General features: G+C 38.1%; 1 protein-coding gene across 7 annotated transcripts in view; it reads right to left on the bottom strand.

Moving 5' to 3' along the window:
• USP34 (ubiquitin specific peptidase 34) overlaps positions 1 to 11,192 on the bottom strand; it is a 209,536-nt gene extending 198,344 nt beyond the window's left edge. For 5 of the 7 annotated variants that reach the window (XM_033125154.1, XM_033125155.1, XM_033125148.1 and 2 more), the window contains exon 1: positions 10,760 to 10,959. In XM_033125154.1, the coding sequence (XP_032981045.1) occupies positions 10,760 to 10,802 (43 nt within the window). In that variant the 5' untranslated portion in view covers positions 10,803 to 10,959. Of the gene's footprint in view, positions 1 to 10,759 lie in introns of all 7 variants that reach the window. The other 2 variants (XM_033125149.1, XM_033125152.1) reach the window with 2 other exon arrangements.
• Between the last annotated feature and the right edge of the window lie 6,503 nt (positions 11,193 to 17,695).

Raw genomic sequence — 17,695 nt, 5'->3', positions numbered from 1 at the left:
GATCACAACATGCCAAATATTTTTTTGGAAAAGACCTACCTTTTTTTTTTTAAGGAGGGTGCAACTCACAGTGGAATATGCAGGGAGAGAACCGGCAACCCTGGTGTTAGTAGCACCCTGCTCTAACCAACTAACTGAACTAACCGGTCACTCCAACACTTACTTTTTTTAGCTATTATGTTTGGGTGAGCTCAGCTTCAGGAATAGGTCACGATCAGTTTAAACCAATCAAAAATCCATCCTCTTTGAATTCTTTCAAGAATAAGGCCAATGATATATGAAGTGCCATTTGCTAGCAAAGTTTTGGAAAAAGAAGCTTCCTTGTTCCTGGTACAGTATGTTTCAGAAGAGAGTCTCTCTCTCTTCCTGTGTAGTATAAATATGTGATTTCCAAACAGTGTGGTATAAAGATGGTAACAGTAGTCACTTCTGCTACCGTTGTTTCCCCGAAAACAAGTCCGGGTCTTACATTAATTTTTGCTCCAAAGAGGCAGTAGGGCTTATGTTCAGGGGATGTCATCCTGAAAAATCATGCGAGGGCTTATTTTCCAGTTAGGTATCATTTTCAAGGAAACACGGTACCATGAGAAAGACCAAACTGAGGTTAAAATCAAGGATGCATAGCAGAGCAAGACATAAAGAAATAAAGTCTTGATACTGTTATGAATCCATAGATTAAGAGCAAACCAGACCTGAAGCTAGTACACATCTAGAATGCTCAGTTTAAGCTTTCTAAGAAACATCATTTTTGTTTCTGCCATATGGGCTGTCTTTTCTTTCTGGTCCTTGTGACCGAGTCCTAACTGCTTCAAAAGTAATTCCCAATCTTAGATTGTTAACCTATGGATGTTAATATCAAGGGATATCCAAGAATACGTTTAAAAAAAAAAAACCTTGACAAAATCAGTTAAAAAAACAAACAATGAAGCACCTTTTTATGAAGGGGGTGGTAAGCAGTACATCACTAAAGCAAGGAAGGACAATATTTAAAATACACAAGAAAACTGAGAACACTTCCCACCATCACATTCAGCCTACCTTTGTCTTCTCTTCCATTACCCACCAACAGCAATCTTAAAAATTTTCAGGTATTTTAACAAATAATGGTCCTAGTACGTGTGGGTACTGTGAAAGTTAGTTAATAAAACAGATAACTGTAGTCAAAGAACTTAGTCTTATAAAATAAAGACATTAAAGAACAAAAACAAATACATAATTCTAAACTGTGGTGCTACGAAGAATAAGAATCAGAATTACTTTAGTTTGGATGCTCAAAAAGGTGTCCTGAAAAAATAACATTTAAGACTTGAAGGCATAGAAAGGTGGTAAGTTCCAGGCATATATAAAGGCTCAGTGACAGCAAAGAACATCAACTAAAAAAGACAAAACAAGCAGGGGAGTGAGGTTAACGTAGCTGTGTCACACAGCGTCTCACAAATCAAACCGTGTTTCCCGGAAAATAAGACCTAGCCGGACCATCAGCTCTAATGCGTCTTTTGGAGCAAAAATTAATATATAAGACCGGGTCTTATTTTACTATAAGTAAAAGTTTATATTATAGTAAAATAAGACCGGGTCTTATATTAATTTTTGCTCCAAAAGACGCATTAGAGCTGATGGTCCGGCTAGGTCTTATTTTCCGGGAAACACGGTAGTAAGCAGTTGGTTCCACTCTTCTCATTCCCAGCAACTATTCCAACCAGTTAAAGGCCCAGTTCCATCTTCCTTGAAACCTTGCCTAATCCAATTTAGCCAGAATAAATCTCTCCACAATTCCTTTAAGTTTTTCATGAGTTGCCCAACTCCCATAGACAAGCTTCTCTTAAAAAAAAAAAAAAAAAAAAAAAAAAAAAGGCAGCACGGTTAGTGAAAAGCACACTGAGTAGAAGTAAGAACAAAACTCTCCTCCTAGCTCTGCTACTTAATTAGCTGTGTAACTTTGGCCAAATCATATTTTTCATAATTTCTGTGAGGTTCAATGAAGACATGCAGAATTAGTGTTTAAATAGCTTCAGAAGTAGCTGATCATGATTGTGTTGTATACAATCCAACACAGTATTATTCTAATTGCACAAGCACTGCACTACTACCTCCTATAATCTGGGCACACTGCTTATAATACTTGAGGAGAGTTTTATGTTGTGTTGGCTTTCTGAGCACCCATATAATACTGTTAATGGTTTCCAAGCTTATTTATATTTTAAAGCAGCTACACCCTTTTCTCCCCAAATCTCACATAGAATCCCAATTTATAAAACATTATCAAAATGAGCTTTTCTTGTGAAACAAGGGAAGTTCCAAAGTCTCCCTTACTTTCTGAAATAGGGCCATTCCAAGAAAGAGTTTATAAACCAAGGATCATTACTGAAAACCTTGAAGAGGAAAGAATTAAGGACGAGATCCGGTGATTTGCCAGCGTGAGTCAAGTCCCTTCAGGTTGACAAAAAAAATACATCCCATCTTTTTCACAAGGATAGCATCAGCTCTGTCAAGTGCCTTGATATTGTCAGAATATGTCAAATCTATGGTAGCATTTCCATGTTTTACCATACTGGTTTCTAGATCAAAGAAAAAAATAAAACTGGCTTTACATAAGCTACTTATTAGTGCCATGCCAATTTTTTTTACCATCTTTTCACTCTATCTTTACTAAGCAATTAATTACTTAATAGTGGCAAGTTTCTCTTGTAGTTCCCAAAATGGGGGGCGGGGGGAATAACCTAAGACAGGACTTCCAATTTCTGCTCTTTTGCAAACTTAACAGCTAAAGCTTCACAATCACAAAACCATAACTCTATCATCTTCGCTAGATGGAATCTGCCCAGACCTGGCAATTTTAACTCTAAACACCATTAATAAAGCTCTCATTATTCCTCACCAATCTGGAGGTTAGATTCCCTCTTAATATATGATTTATCCTGCTGGCTTGGGGACTCCTCTTAGAAGGGAAATGGAACAAATTATTATTAGAGTAAAATAATATTCTGTTCACCACCGCATTCTATTATACCTCTCTACCAAGCAGTGGATCCATTATCCCCTTATTACTTATCTTCTTACTTTGAACACAAGTTCAAAAGCCCTATTACCTTAAGCATTTTAAGTCGAAATTTATTCTGAGCTAGTGCTCTTGCTACTGCTCATATACTTCTACATTCATCACTAGTTACTGATCCTTTCTCGATAATCAGAATATGGTTCATGAATCTGGCAACAAAGTTACCTAAAATAAAAAGTACTTCTTATTTGGTCTTATGGTGGTTTAGAACCAGTACACTGCTAAATCAGCCCGACAGACCTAGGAGTCAAAATACACACTTTAAGACTATGAAACCTATACACTGATGCTCTAATATTAGAAGATAAATTTATTTTTTATAGTTTTATCATATTGCCAGATTTCCTTCCAAATATGATGTTTGAGCTACTCAGCAATATGATTTAAAGACTATACTCAAGGTGATAAACTAGTTACACAAGTCATATAACAACCCAAATGCCTGTCAATAGAGGACAGGTTAAGTTCCAGTATGACCAAATAATGGAATACTACATTTAAGGCATTAAAAATTATAATGTAGGCAACATGGAAAGGTGCCTACATTTTATTAATAAAAATTTATATTAAAATATAAACATGTAATGTTTATTTACATAAAATAGTGTTTGAGGAAAGAGAAAAGAATGACTTAAGAGATGTTTCCCAAAACATAAACGATTTCTTTAGTAAGCAGAGTTCCAGATTCTCCCAATTTTATTATTTTCTGTACAATTTTATTTTTCTTCTAACAAAGCAGGTATCCTTTTTAGAATGAGAAACAACAAAGTCTTTTGAAAAAGACTAAACATCCCAGTTGAGATAAGTAACCAATGGTAGGCATTCTTAAGTTTTCTACTATCACCAAATGCTACAGATGACACTTGCTCAACATGTTCCAAAAACCTAAAACAGATTATAATGAAGTATTCACAGCTAAAGATAACTCCAACAGAAGAGAGCTCATTAGGGGCAATACTGGAATCAAATTCTTGGCTGCATACTAACTCAAAAGGTATGCACAGGGCAGACACCTCAAAAGGAGTTCTACCATCAATACTGGAAAGCCACCAGGGTATTATTTTCTGTCTATGGAGCTTCAATGTCAAATGTTTCCACAAATTTGCCCCAATTCTCTTCTGCAAACAGCCTCCCCCCACTTGTTTGATGTTTCTGTTCCCTCACATCAGTTTGCCAAAGCACTCACTCTAGTTCAGCTGCTCCAGTTACCTGGGTCTTTACTTCAAACATCTGACAGGAAAAATCTGACTGATTAACAGCAGCCCCACCAATTCATGAGATGAGGAGCACATCTGGAATCTAAGCAGCAATGGCTAGGGAGTAGTCTCCTCCAGGGGATGTAAGTAAGATTAAGTTCTCTAGTAGAGGTTATGGCCAGGGCAGGAAGAGAAATCTGTTTTCTACCACAGTAAGGAAAGCGCTAGAAGAGGCCAGGCGTATACTATTATCAATTCATAATCAACTGAGTAACCTACATTTGGAGACTGTTTTTAATTTCTATGGAATTTGAGAGAAAAATAACATTAACAGGTGTTAATCACATTAAAAGGTAAAAAGTCCAATTATTTTCCTGGTATATAAAGTCCTAAATAAAAATAATTTAGCTAAATTGCATCCCATAGACCCAAATCTCACCTCCTATGTAGAAACAGAACTAATTTTTTGCTTTTTTGCATTGCCTGTTTATTTAGAACATCGTTGGTTAGGGTGGGTATTTTTTATAAGTATACCTATTGGTTTATGAATAATAAAAAGCAGTATATATGACATAATCTACAGGTATAGCATACTTTATCCAAAAACTCTATCTAAATCACTACTGACTAGGCCCAGGAAGACTGCTTTACCTAAGCAATCACATTCTTCTTCAGGTAACTTTTCATTAACTAAAACGTTTACTAAGCACAGACTCTCTACAAGGCACTGTATTAGGACTGGGAAAAGAAGAAGAAATAAAACATGGCTCCTGACTTTAAGGAATTCACCACCCAGCAAGGAAGGCTGTTAATTTTTTTTAAAAAGAGGGAGTACGAGTGTAACAAAAGTATGTATTCTAACGGGTATAAGCCATTTTTTTTAAGACAGACTGAAAAAGATTTAAGAAGGCTTCACCAAAAAAAAGTGAAAAGTGAGGCTAGAAAGATGAATTTGGGCCAAACTATGCTATGATATATATATGCTAGGCTACAAAGTTAGGACTTTATTCTTCAAACAATGAAGAGCTATGACGGTTTAAGCAGGTAATATGATAGTCACATATTGTGTTTTAGACAGGCAACGATGTAGAAGCTGCACAATATAAAACATTTCTTAAAAACCAGTAATTAAAAATACCAAAATGAAAAAGCAAACAAAAAGCAGGAAAAAATGTACATGGTAAACAGCACCAAGGATTGATATATTTAGTAAGTGAATAGTTCTTACAAATAACACATTAAAACCGAAAAAGTGGGAAAAGAACACAAGCACTGTATTAAAGAAGAAATGCAAATAGCCAATAAAAAATATGTGTTTAAACTTACTAGTAATTGGTTATTAAGTTTTTCTGCCAAAATAACACTTTTTTAAGGATAATATTCAGCACAAATGAGATAAAAATGTAAGTGTTTAAACGTACTAATAATTGGCTATTAACCTTTTTGCCAAAATAACATTTTAAGGATAATATTCAGCACAAATGAGAGTGCCCAAGTTGCACACACACTGCTAAAAGAATGGAAATCAGTATATCCTTTCTGGAAAGCAACTGGTAATATAAACAAAACTGTGTTCACATATTGACACAGTAATCACTTCTAGGAATCTACCTTAAAGAACCAATGATGTAATTAAAGGATTTATATACTAGAATGCTCATTTGCAGCAGTATTTATAATATGGAAAAACTAGAAACAAATATGCAATAGGGAAATATTAAGTTATATACAACACAGAAATATTATACAGATAAAAAAATGTTTTCAAGAAGTTAATAAGGGAAATGATCAAACCTACTTGTAATGTTAGGTGAAACAACCAGACATTAAACTACATGTACCTCATTCTCAATTTTAAAAATATAAATGTGTACCAAAAACTAATATGGAAAAATATTCAACAGCAATCATCAGTGGATGGTAACATAATGGGTGCTTTAAACTTGAATAGTTTTCAGTATGTCTACAATGAGAATATGCAACCTTTATAATTAGGAAAAAATTGAAGTGAAAACGAGAAAGGTAGCCCAACTCATTTAGCTATGTAGGGTCTCTCACACCTTGGTCAAGCCACTGAAAAGTTTCTATCTTTCTGAAAATACAAAAATTCTTATTGATACACATAAGAAATACTGGTAGATATATATACACTATCATTACTAAACATATATGGAACATTAACGTATTTCATAAATAAAGGCTAAAGCTAGTTATCAATAGTTATTGACAATGAATGCAGATAGCCTTGCTATTAATAATCGTTTGTAGTGCTTTATGGTTTCTAAGTTACTTTATAAAGATATTTGAATTGAAATTATGAATACTGTTATCTCTGAAAAACAATATTTCAAATATTAATTGGTTTAAGAGGATATATACTTAGCAAGGTTAATTCACCAAATAAAAACCCTAACTAGGGACTTTGTATTGTAGTAAAAATCAGATTTCCAATTTTAAGAATCAGTTCAAATTTTAGAATTAAATGTCTACCGAAAAATATTATGTAACTAATGATTTAATTATTTAGTGCCTGTGTACTTATCTAAAACACCCCAGTAACGTGTCGTTTATTAAAGGGCTCACTGCTGACAAACATTAAGATAGATTCCCACTCACCTACATTTACCACTATAAATTCCTACTACAATTACTATGGAATTATGCCATAATTTGTAAAAATACATAAAAATATGTAATTTTTTTATTTTGACAATCAGTGTACTCAATGTCCTTCACTTGAATAGATCAGCATTAAGTTTACATAGCATAACATAACTGTTAAGAGCATGGGCTTTTAGCCTGATCCGGAATTAAGTCCTGTTCCAATCCTGGCTCCACTGAACAGTCATATGACTCTCCACAAATTAGATAAACTAAGCCTTGGTTCTTATCCAAAAAGGGTGTCAGAGTACCTACCTCAAAGAACTGATAAAGTACCCAACACAAACTGCTCGAGAAGTATTCTGCTTTAAAAATAAAATGAAAATAGAATTGTATTCTGTGAATACTAACACTAGAGTATCTTGAGTTCTGGCTTAGATATGACTACTAAGCAGGTGACAGGTGATCTTTAGCAAACCACTTAGCTTTTCTGAGGTTCAATTTCTTCACCTTTAAAATGGAGAAGCCATTATCTTTCTCCTGCCTATCTCAGAAAGTTAGGGAGGACAAATGAATTGTTCATTTTAATCAATTTGGTAAACTGTAATTCACCTAACACACAGAATAAAATCCCCAACATAACAAATGATTTAAAAGATTAATATATGTTTAAAGCCATTTTCACTCTACTCTGAGAAATTCACCTTACAAAGGCAAATAATGACCTCAATTTACTAGTGAGCTAGCTATGGTGATGGCCCAAAGAATAACTTCAGGCCTCCAACTTCTCTTCAACATCTAGAAATAGCTGGGACTTAGTAAACTGGTTCACAAAAGGAGCTATAAAAGAAGCAAACATACAAACTCAACAGAACAAGCACAGGAATATAAACTTAAAATATCGCCTAAACTGAATGCAACCCTACAAACTGATAGCAAAACTCACTCAATACATTTCAAGCTTTTAAAATGCTTATTAAAATCCTTCATTAAAAACAAAGCATTGAAAGTAAAATGGAAAGTCAAATTATGTTAATGTTGAGAATGCTTATTCTAATACTAAAGCTAAATGATATTTTGAAACGTAATTTGAAATTAAGATATCTGTCCAGACCACATTAAAAAAGGGGATGAGGGAGTCCTTATTTTGGGGTCCTTAGTCTGCTTGCACACAGTCTTCAATGGGCCTTTTACCTGCAGGCAAAACTGTATCTGTATAAGTGTGTGTTTCCATGGTGACAGTTTACAGCTTGATTCTCAGCAGGACTAGAAGTATAACTGGTAATACTAATTCATCAAAAACTGATGACAAAAGGAAGCTATTTACATCTTTTTGCTACCAATTTTTATCTTAACTACATTACATTCTGCCAGATTTTAAAATAAACAATTCATATTAAGTCCTTACCCTATCAAAACCTCTGTGCATGTCAAATATAAAGCTATACTGCCCATCTAATTACCCTTACATTTAAACACAAAGTTTTTAGATTACACATTTCCTGGTGTGTCCAGGCAGACTTCTTGAAGTTTGGTCAGTGATTGTAAATTTGAAAATAAATAGGTTTGGGGTATTTTTTAAAAATAATTCTTTCTCAACATCGACTTGAAACACACCACCAAAAATGTAATTTTATTTCTTCTCTTGGTTAAACAGTTATGCGGAATTATATTGAGAGATGAATTCTGAGCACATCATTTGGTACTTTAACTCTGAATTTCTAATTTAGGATGAACTGATGCTCATCTTTGCACAACCCATCAGGGGCAGGAATGAAAGACTTAATAGATCATTATTGTGAGCCAGATTACAAGACATACAGCCTATTTCAATTCAATAAGTTTTATCAAGTTCCAACCATCACACTGGTCATGGATAAGTGTTAGTATAATGAGATATACAGTAATACCCTCGCTCTGCTCTCAAAAAACTTAAGTGTCTTATGTATGGGATACAGGAATTACACAAAGGAATTGTGAAAACAATTTTTAAATAACTACAGAGGGAAAAAAGCAACTTGTAATAGCTTGGTATAATGTACAAATAAAATTGCTTAAGTAATTAAAAAAAAAGGAAGCATCATTGTGAGATTGTGTTTAGGAGGCAAATTTTTTAACAGTCTTAAAGGAAATATTAAGAATTAAAGTATTAAGTATTTTGAGAGATTATTGGCTTATACACAAGTAGAAAATCCTTTTTTGTTCACTAAAACAGGTTTCTCAGAGGGTCTGCAGTGCCAGATTTTGTGAACCTGGTTCAACTAACTATTTAGGTAAAGGTAATAAAATCTAAATTCTACTTCAGTTCTCCATATTTCTAACTCTCCATAACTCCATTGCATTTTTGAGTGCTTCTAAACAAAGTTCTAGGGGCTTCCCAAATAATCTTCAATAGAACCTTTCATTATTGTCTCTTTTCAAAACAGAACAAAGATTAACGAACTTTAGTTTCTTTAGATACTATTTTAAAATTAATTTTCCTCATTAAGTTTAAAATAATTTTAAAACACCAACAAAATTATTAAAAGCAGTTTTTCCTTATGTTAGATAGCAAAGCTATTAGTTTTCCAATTTCAGAAAAACAAAGCCATAAGCACACAACTTACACCTAAAATATAAAATACAGATTAGTGAAATAAATACTAAGGACTTATGTTTATGAGCATATCATAAACCACTTGCACCAAAAATAAAAGTTAACTCGAAACAAATGCAAATAACTTTAATATTCTAGAAAAATTTACACTGGCACAAATATTGTATAGTTTAAATATGTGCAAAACCCTGCTTCCACCTGTCACGAAGTAAACAGTTGAAAATCAACTGAGTACTGTTCCACTTTTATTATTGCCTTTGGTCATTAAAGTAAAATTCAAACACAATATGATGCATTTTCTAAATCAATTGTTTTAAAGAATCGTATTAGAAAATAGGTAGTTTGGAAGTCTTTCAAAATATCACAACAGAACAAATCCAAAACCCAGGCCGCTGTTTGTTGAGAAAATGCTCATTTACGATCAAGTTTTTGTATACTATCTAATTCACCTGGTCCAACTAGGCCTTTAGGCCCTAAAGTACTTAACTTGTAATATATCTTGTTTCTTTAAAATACTATCTTATACGGGTCGAGAATAAAATAAAAGAATTTGACCAGAAAAGATCAATGTACGCTCTTTAATAATCAAAAGTATAAGGAATAAGGCCTTTCATTCCAGGAGAAAGGCCATGACTATCCCGGGATGGTTATCTGCAGTACAGTAGTCTCCTTAACAGAATTTACCATTAAAACAACGAATGGTATACTATGAAACATCACTAACTAATTTTTAAAAATATGTATGAAAGGTCCAAATATCACTACCACAGTTCATTTTCAGCTATTTGAGGGCTGGCAGAAGGGTTTAATACACCCACACACCCCCAAGGGAGGGGAAAACCACCAACCTCCTCCCAGGAGTTTAATGAAAATTAGCAGGTAAGAGAGGCCTTGGGCAGCACGTTGGAAATCAGAGGGCGGTGGGAGGGTCGAAGGGTACGGATTGCGGAGGAAAGCCTGGTTCTCGGACCCCACACCTCCGCTCACCTTCCTGATAGGAAAAGGAGGCGAAGGTTCATTAGTGCCTTCGTTAATTGACACCTGTAATAAGGAAACTTTCCGAGCCCTGAGACCGCTCAGGCCCAGCCTCGCCGCAGCTCCGCGGCGGCCCCCTCTCGGGCGCTCAGGTAACCGGGCCGGGCTGGGCCCGAGGCGGCGAGGCGGCCGCAGCACCGCTCACCTTCCCAGGGCGCTAGGCCCGCACGCCGCCCGGCTCGGCCGTCGCCTCCCGCAGGCCGCGACAGCCCGGGGAGCGGCGCGGGGACCCCAAACCGTGCACCCCGATAGGCCGCCGCCACGGCTACTTACTTTCATTTAACACCTCCACCAGGTCTGCGCAGTTCTCGCACATCGTTCGGCCGCCGCCCCCCCCCTCCCCCGCTTCGGATCGCACTGACTGATCCCGACCGGCGGGGGGGAGGGGAGAGAGGCGGAGGAGGGGGCCGGCCGGCCGGCTGGGCGGGGAGGCGACGAGGGCGGGCGGCGGCGGGGACGGGGCGGGGAGCAGGAGAATGGGGGAGGGGGCCGGCGGTCCCCGGAGCGGGCGGGGGAGAGAAGGGGGGCGAGGGGAGGTGCGCAGGCCGGAGGGGCGCGGAGGCGCCGGCGGCTGGGAAGGGGGGGAAGGGCAGGGGGAGGGGAGAGGGAGGGAGGGGGCGGGTGGGGAGAGAAGCAGCAGAGTCACTTCACCGACCAGACGCTGCGGCCACCGCCGACGCCGCCGCCATTTTAATAGAGCGTTCGGGCTGCGCTCGGCTCTTTCCGTCCACGCGAAGGAGCGGACGAGAAGCGCCTCGCGCTCTCATTCCTCCGCCTCCCGCCCTCTCTTCGCCTCCCGCCCTCCCACCTCTCTCTCCGCTCACACGCCGCACTCTCCACACCCCGCTGCGGCCACCTCGCCGCCCTCCCTTTCCTCTTCCGTCCGGCCTCCCCGCCCTCGGTCCACCCCCTCCGCGCGCTCGCCCACCCCGCCCAGCCCGGATCTCTGTCAGCGGCCGGAAGGGAAACGCGAAGCCAGCGCGGCCGCGGGGGGAGTCCGGGTGAGTAGAAGATGGCGGAGGCAAGCAAGCGGGTCGCGATTGCGCGGCGTCGCCCATGGAGGCCCATTCCGCCGGCTCCAAAGCCCGGCAAACGCCGTGTCACTCGCGCCACCCTATCCCCCGCCCCTGCGCTCTGCCATTTTTCCTCCGGGCCCACGAAGCGGAATGGGTGCTGATTTCTCCCCTTACCCCCTCGCCTGTGCTCAGGCTTTTGGGGTGTGGGAGGCTGGGGTTTAATGGGGAGCTGGGCTGACGCCGCAACCCAGGTTCGGGCACACAGCCCTGCCCTCATCGGACTTTGTGAGAATGGAACAGCCCAGGGCCCTGCTTAACCTGCATCCGTGTTCCTCGCTACCTTCAATTCTGTAAGGCTCAGCCGTCCTCGAGCAGTAAACACCTTGATGTTAGTAGAAATGGCGGAGGCATCCCCTTTTTACGCAAGAAGGCTCCTCACGAATTGGCCATCTACACCTTTTCACCTGAAATACCATATTATGCTTTTCAGCGAAGAGCAATTTAAAAGGATATTAAGATGGGAAGTGGAGATTGAAGAGCAGGTGAAGGAAAGGGGATACAGCTGAAGTTTGGTATTAACAACTAGTTAGCTTTGGGAAGTTTTTCCTCACACCAGCACTTAATACCTTCCTCGATTTCTATATCCAATATGTTGAAATAGAGATGTGACTGAAAGTCCCAAAGGTAGTGTACATAATAGTTTTGGAACTCTAACCAGAGCAGCTGTTAAGTAGTAATTCTTCTATAGTAGTAATTCTTCTATAGGTTTTGTAGGAACTGTCACACCATCATCTCTCCCTTCCAGAACCATCGAGAGATGGTTATTCTTTGCCTTTCTGCCGCTTGAATTTATGCTATAAAGTTTCTGTCCAGCCTGTTTTAAGTGACTCCGTATGAGCAGGTTATCCTTACAAGTTGTAGAGCTATTCTGACATCTTCCCTTCCCATCTTTCCCACAAAACATGAGTTTCTGCAGACTTTGGATCCTGGTAGCAGACACGGTCCATCCAGCATACCATTCCCACCCACCCCTCTTACCAACCATCAGGAAAACTTGCCAAACCCGTGGTTTTTTGTTTGTTTTCCAAGTGGCAGCTGAGAGACCTTGGTCTCAGGAAGGAAAGCCCTAACGAATATATGTTATTGATTAAAAACCAATCATGGGTTGGCTATATGTAAGGAGAAACATGCCAAGTGGGTCTTTTGGAAAGAATTGCCCATTCCTGATAAAAAAGGACAAATTGAGCAGACGTGCCCCCTAACCCCTTTCTGCCTGAAACATGTTCTTGATACACACAAAGTAATACAGCATCCATTTTGTTTTTTAACAATGAAAGTACAAACAAGATAAAAAGCCAACCATAAAGTTGATAATACAGAATAAGGTGTGGGGTGGTGGGTCCCTGATGCATCCTTGAGCAGCTGTCTGTCCCCCGACTGCTTATGTGAGAAAAATTCCTTTTTCCTTAATCAACTCATAGATTTTCATTTTCAACCCAAACACATTTCTGATACAGTATTCTTTCGATAATTATTTGTAAGTATCTGTCGACTATGCTTTTAAGACCACAGAGGACCATAACAGTTCTTGGAAATAGAACAACTACTACTACATAGTCCGATTAAAGAAATATCTTTCTAACAGTTGCTTCCTAGTTTTTTGTGTTTTTATTCTTTAAAAAGTTACGTGAAAATGAAGCTTGGCTTAAAGTGCTTTGAGAATGTAGAGAATTATTGTCATAAATGATCACTGCTCTTCAGTCATCACTTGAGGGCTAAACAAACTTCTATAAAGAGCCAGATAATATTTTAGGTTTTATAAGTATTCCAAATCTATTATCACAATTATTTGACTCTGCCAGCAGGAAAAGCAGCTATAGAAAGTACATACTGAGTAAGTGTGGCTGTGTTCCGATAAAATTTTTATTTATAGACACTAGAATTTAAAATTTGTCTTCATGTATCACAAAATACTACTTTTCATTTTTTTCAACCATTTAGAAATGTAAAAATTATTCTTAGCCCCATAGGTTATACAAAAACGTATAACTAGCCAGATTTGGCCTATGGGCTATAGTTTACCAACCCTTTATCTACTTCACCTGCTTGTTAATAAAAGCAGAGAAGCCAATAAAAACAAGGTTGCTTGCCTTCTTATTCGACTTCACTATCCTGTGCCAAGCTGGTAAATGTCTCAACAGAGACCTCTTAATGAACTTGAAAGGTGTGCATTCTAAACGAATGGAGCAGAATCTGATAAAATATCTCCTAAATTCTTGTAAATCTGGTTTTAAAACCTGTAATCAGCATCACCATGCATAACATTGATAAGGATGACTTTTCAATATTTTGTATACATGTCACCATCTAGTGGTAGAAATATGCTTTGACAAATTATCCACTCTACTATGAAATTTCAAATTCTCAAGTTTAGTATATTTCTGGGTACTTGCCTAGAAACCAGCCCCACATAAACAACTTTGGAAAATTAATATTGCCATGGAAATCATTTGTCCTTAGCATTCTGGTTGCTGTTATTGAACCATAGGATTTTTGTCTGGATTTTGGGTTTATAGTTTGGTGTTAATATCAGAGGCCAGAGTTATTGCAGAATTTACTCCTCTCCATCATACCCACACTCATCAGTGTTTTGTGGATCTTATGGCCATGATAGAAAGGCAGGTATGCTATTTTATTCTCCACATCGCCCAGCAAGTTGTTTGGTTCTTAAATTGCCAGTGATTATTTTAAAAATATAAATTGGCTTCTATCACTTCCCTGCTTAAAACCCTTCAATATTTCCTGTTGCAACTAGAATAAACTCTACTTGGGTCTTCCTGCAACCTCTCTCCCCAGTTTTTAATACTATTTTTGTTACATTCCAACCACACAGGTCTAGTTTCTAAAAAACTTCCTGCTCTGAATCCTGGTGAATGTTGTTACTTCGTAGGACTTGCTCACTAGTTTTGAAATGGCTAACTTCTTATCCTAAAGGTTTCAACTTAAACATCTCAAAAAATAAGTCCCCTCCCCTCTAATAGTCTATCACAGTACTCTGTTTATTTTCTTCCTAGCGTTTAGTGCAGTCTCTAATTATTTCTATGTTTATTTGTATCAGGGACATGCTGGACTGCAGGTTAAAAAAATTTTTTTTTCAATTAATAATGGCTTAAACAAATAGGGCTTCTTTTTCTTCTGTAACAGACAGTAGACAGTCCAGGGCCGGTACAGTGGCTGAAGGATACTGACCCAAGTTGTTTTTTTTTTCCACTCCACCCTCCACATAGCTTGTCACGTCCTAGTTGTAAGTTAGCCTTAAAACACCAACTATCTGCTTTAAAGACAAGAAGAAGGAAAGGTGATGGGGCCTGTCTTGGTTTATATTTTCCCCAAAGCAGGTCGTGAAACAAGGACACATATGGAAATAGTTTATATCATCCCAAGAAACACTGGTAGGATACTGGAGAGGTGAGACAAGAAATGGGAGGGGGGTAGGTAGCCAATAAAGGATTCATTTTGAAGCCCTTTACTCAGGGTAACTGGAACCTAATCCCATTAGGAAACTAGAAACCTATTAAACGTGCCTTAAAATCATCCTACCTAAGGGACAAGGAATCTAGGCATTTACATCTACTCTTGAGTCATTGCGTATTGCTGGGGGAGGAGTTATGCGTAGCAAAGCAGGCTTCTCAAGCAGCCAGAGAAAACCCTCAGGCATAGGAAAAAAAAAAAAACAGGTGCTAGCAGTTGGAAGACTGGCCACTGCACGGAAGTGATAACTAGGGGCAGAGCATTGACTATATCTGGTATACTGCCCTTCCCTCTTCTATCTGCCTTGGATACAGATGTGATATCTGGAAAAGCAGTAGCCTGTCCTGAAATGATAAGCGTATAAGCAAAAGGTATTGAAGAAAGAAGGGAGAGAGAAAGGCTTAAGTCCCTGGTGGCATTGTTGAGCAGCTGGATCAATGCTAGCTGCCTACTTGTTGCTGTATTAGACGTTTGGTTATCTAACAAAAATAAAACCCTAGTCACTATTGGAGTTTTTATAGCCCAGTGCAGTTATTTAAAATAGTGTGGTAGGCAGAAGATTATACCTCCTACTCCCAAAGATGTCCATGTTCTAATCCACAGAATCTGAATATGGTTATCTTACATGGCAAAAGGGACTTCACCAGTAAGGACCTTCAAATGAGGAGATTTTAGATTATTCATGTGGGCTCAACTAATTAAATGCAGCTTTAAAATAGAGAACCCAATAAAAAAAAAACAATAAATAAATAAATAAAATAGAGAACCTTTCCCAATTTTGTACAGAGGGAGCTATGACTACACAAGAATGATCAGAGAGGTGCAACAATCCTGGCTTTGGCTTTGAAGACAGAGCCAAGTGCCAAGAAATGTAAGTGGCCTCCAGAAGCTGTAAAAGATTAAGGAAACAAATTCTCCCCTTCAACCTCCAGAAAGGCAGCACTGCTGACACCTTGATTTAACCCAGTCAGATCCATATTGAACTGCTGATTTACAGAACTGTAAAATAATGTTTAAATTTAGTTTTAAGCCACTAAATTTGTGGCAATTTGTTACAGCAGCAATAGAAAACTAAGTAGCATACAGATATAAGGGACAGCATATACAAAACCCCTGAGAGATAAAACTGCTTGGTTATTTCTAGGAACAGAAGTCTAACTAGAATGTGGTTTTGGGAGAAGGCCCATCTCAAACTTTGCAGAGCACTGCAAATCTTGCTAAGATTTTGGCCTAGATCCTAAAAGCAATTGAAATGTGGAAGCAACACAGATTTTAAGATAGTCTTAGCTAATCTGTAGAGAATGGATTGAAGATAGAGATAACTGATGGTTATTAATATTAATCCAGAGAGATGATGATAGCTTGGACTAGGGTAATAGGAAAGAAAGGGAGAAAAGAGTCCATTCTAAATATTTTAGAGGTGAAAAGACATTGATTGATGGATGTGGTTAGAAGAGAAAATGGCATCAGGACTGTCTCCAGATTTGTGGTTTGTACAACTGGTTAAATAGTGGTACCATTCACCAACATAGGTATCACTTAAAGGAGGGCCAGAGGGAGATGGAGTCAATAATGACATACTATTTTAGAAGTGCTCATCTTGAGGCGCCTGAGAGATAACCAAAGAGTTGTTGAGCTGGCAGCTGTTTGAATCTAAAGCTCAGAAGTAAGTTCTGGACTGGAAATGTAAATAATGAAAATAATCCTTAGTATGCTAGTTCTTTGCTTTGTGGGAGGAAAGATAATTGTGTTCAGCATTACAACAAGTTTCACACATGAAGAAAGAACCAATTCCCTCAGCTGTCCTCAGAATAGGAAAAACTTCCAGAAATCCCGACAGCTAACTACTTTTGGCCTCATTACCCAGAACTCTGTCACATGGCCACTTTTAAGCCTCAAGGAAAGCTTGGAAATCCAGTATTTTGCTGTATAGCCTCTATGGCAGTGCGTATTGAGTTGACTTAAAGTATCAGCCACAAACGGAAAATGAAGCTATGAAATTATACAGGGAGAGGGAATACTGTATAGTAAAAAGAACCAAAAACAGAATCTTGAGGGACTCAACATATAAAATTGGGGTAGTGGAAGAGAAGATGCCCTAAGTTTAAAGATAAGGTAGGAGAGTGGGGAGGGATTTTTGGTACCATTTAAGCCAAGGAAAAAGAAGTAAAAAATGGATGAAGATGACAATTGTTGAATGCTGAAAAGGCAACTAAAATGAGGTCTACAAATTATTAGATTTAGCACCTGGAGCTCATGGGATAATAGAATTCTGAACACTAAAACCTGATTACAGTAAGCTGAAGACCACTTATAGTAGGAAAGTTATTCAATTTGTGTCAGTGTCCGAAAATGTAAAATGGGGAAAATAACAGAATTCATGTCTTTGAGGATTTGTGAGAATTAAGTGAGATATTACATGTAAAAAAACTTATTTAGCATATTGAAAGTGCTCAATAAACGGTAGCTCTTCCAAGTAATCTCATATCTAAATTTGGCATATTATTATATTAATATAAAGGATTATGTTAATTAAAAACATAGCACAATTTGGCATATTTTTCAAACTTTATATAAATGGTATACTATACATATTTTGGAATTTTTTTTTTTTACTCAACATTTGTCTTTTTATAAGATTTTATTGGGGAAAGAGAACAGG

This window comes from Rhinolophus ferrumequinum, chromosome 13 (genome assembly GCF_004115265.2).
Source record: "Rhinolophus ferrumequinum isolate MPI-CBG mRhiFer1 chromosome 13, mRhiFer1_v1.p, whole genome shotgun sequence".
In the NCBI taxonomy this organism is placed as follows: Eukaryota; Metazoa; Chordata; class Mammalia; order Chiroptera; family Rhinolophidae; genus Rhinolophus; species Rhinolophus ferrumequinum.
The sequence above is the reverse complement of the archived record's forward strand: the minus strand, read 5'-3'. Positions and strand labels throughout refer to the sequence as shown.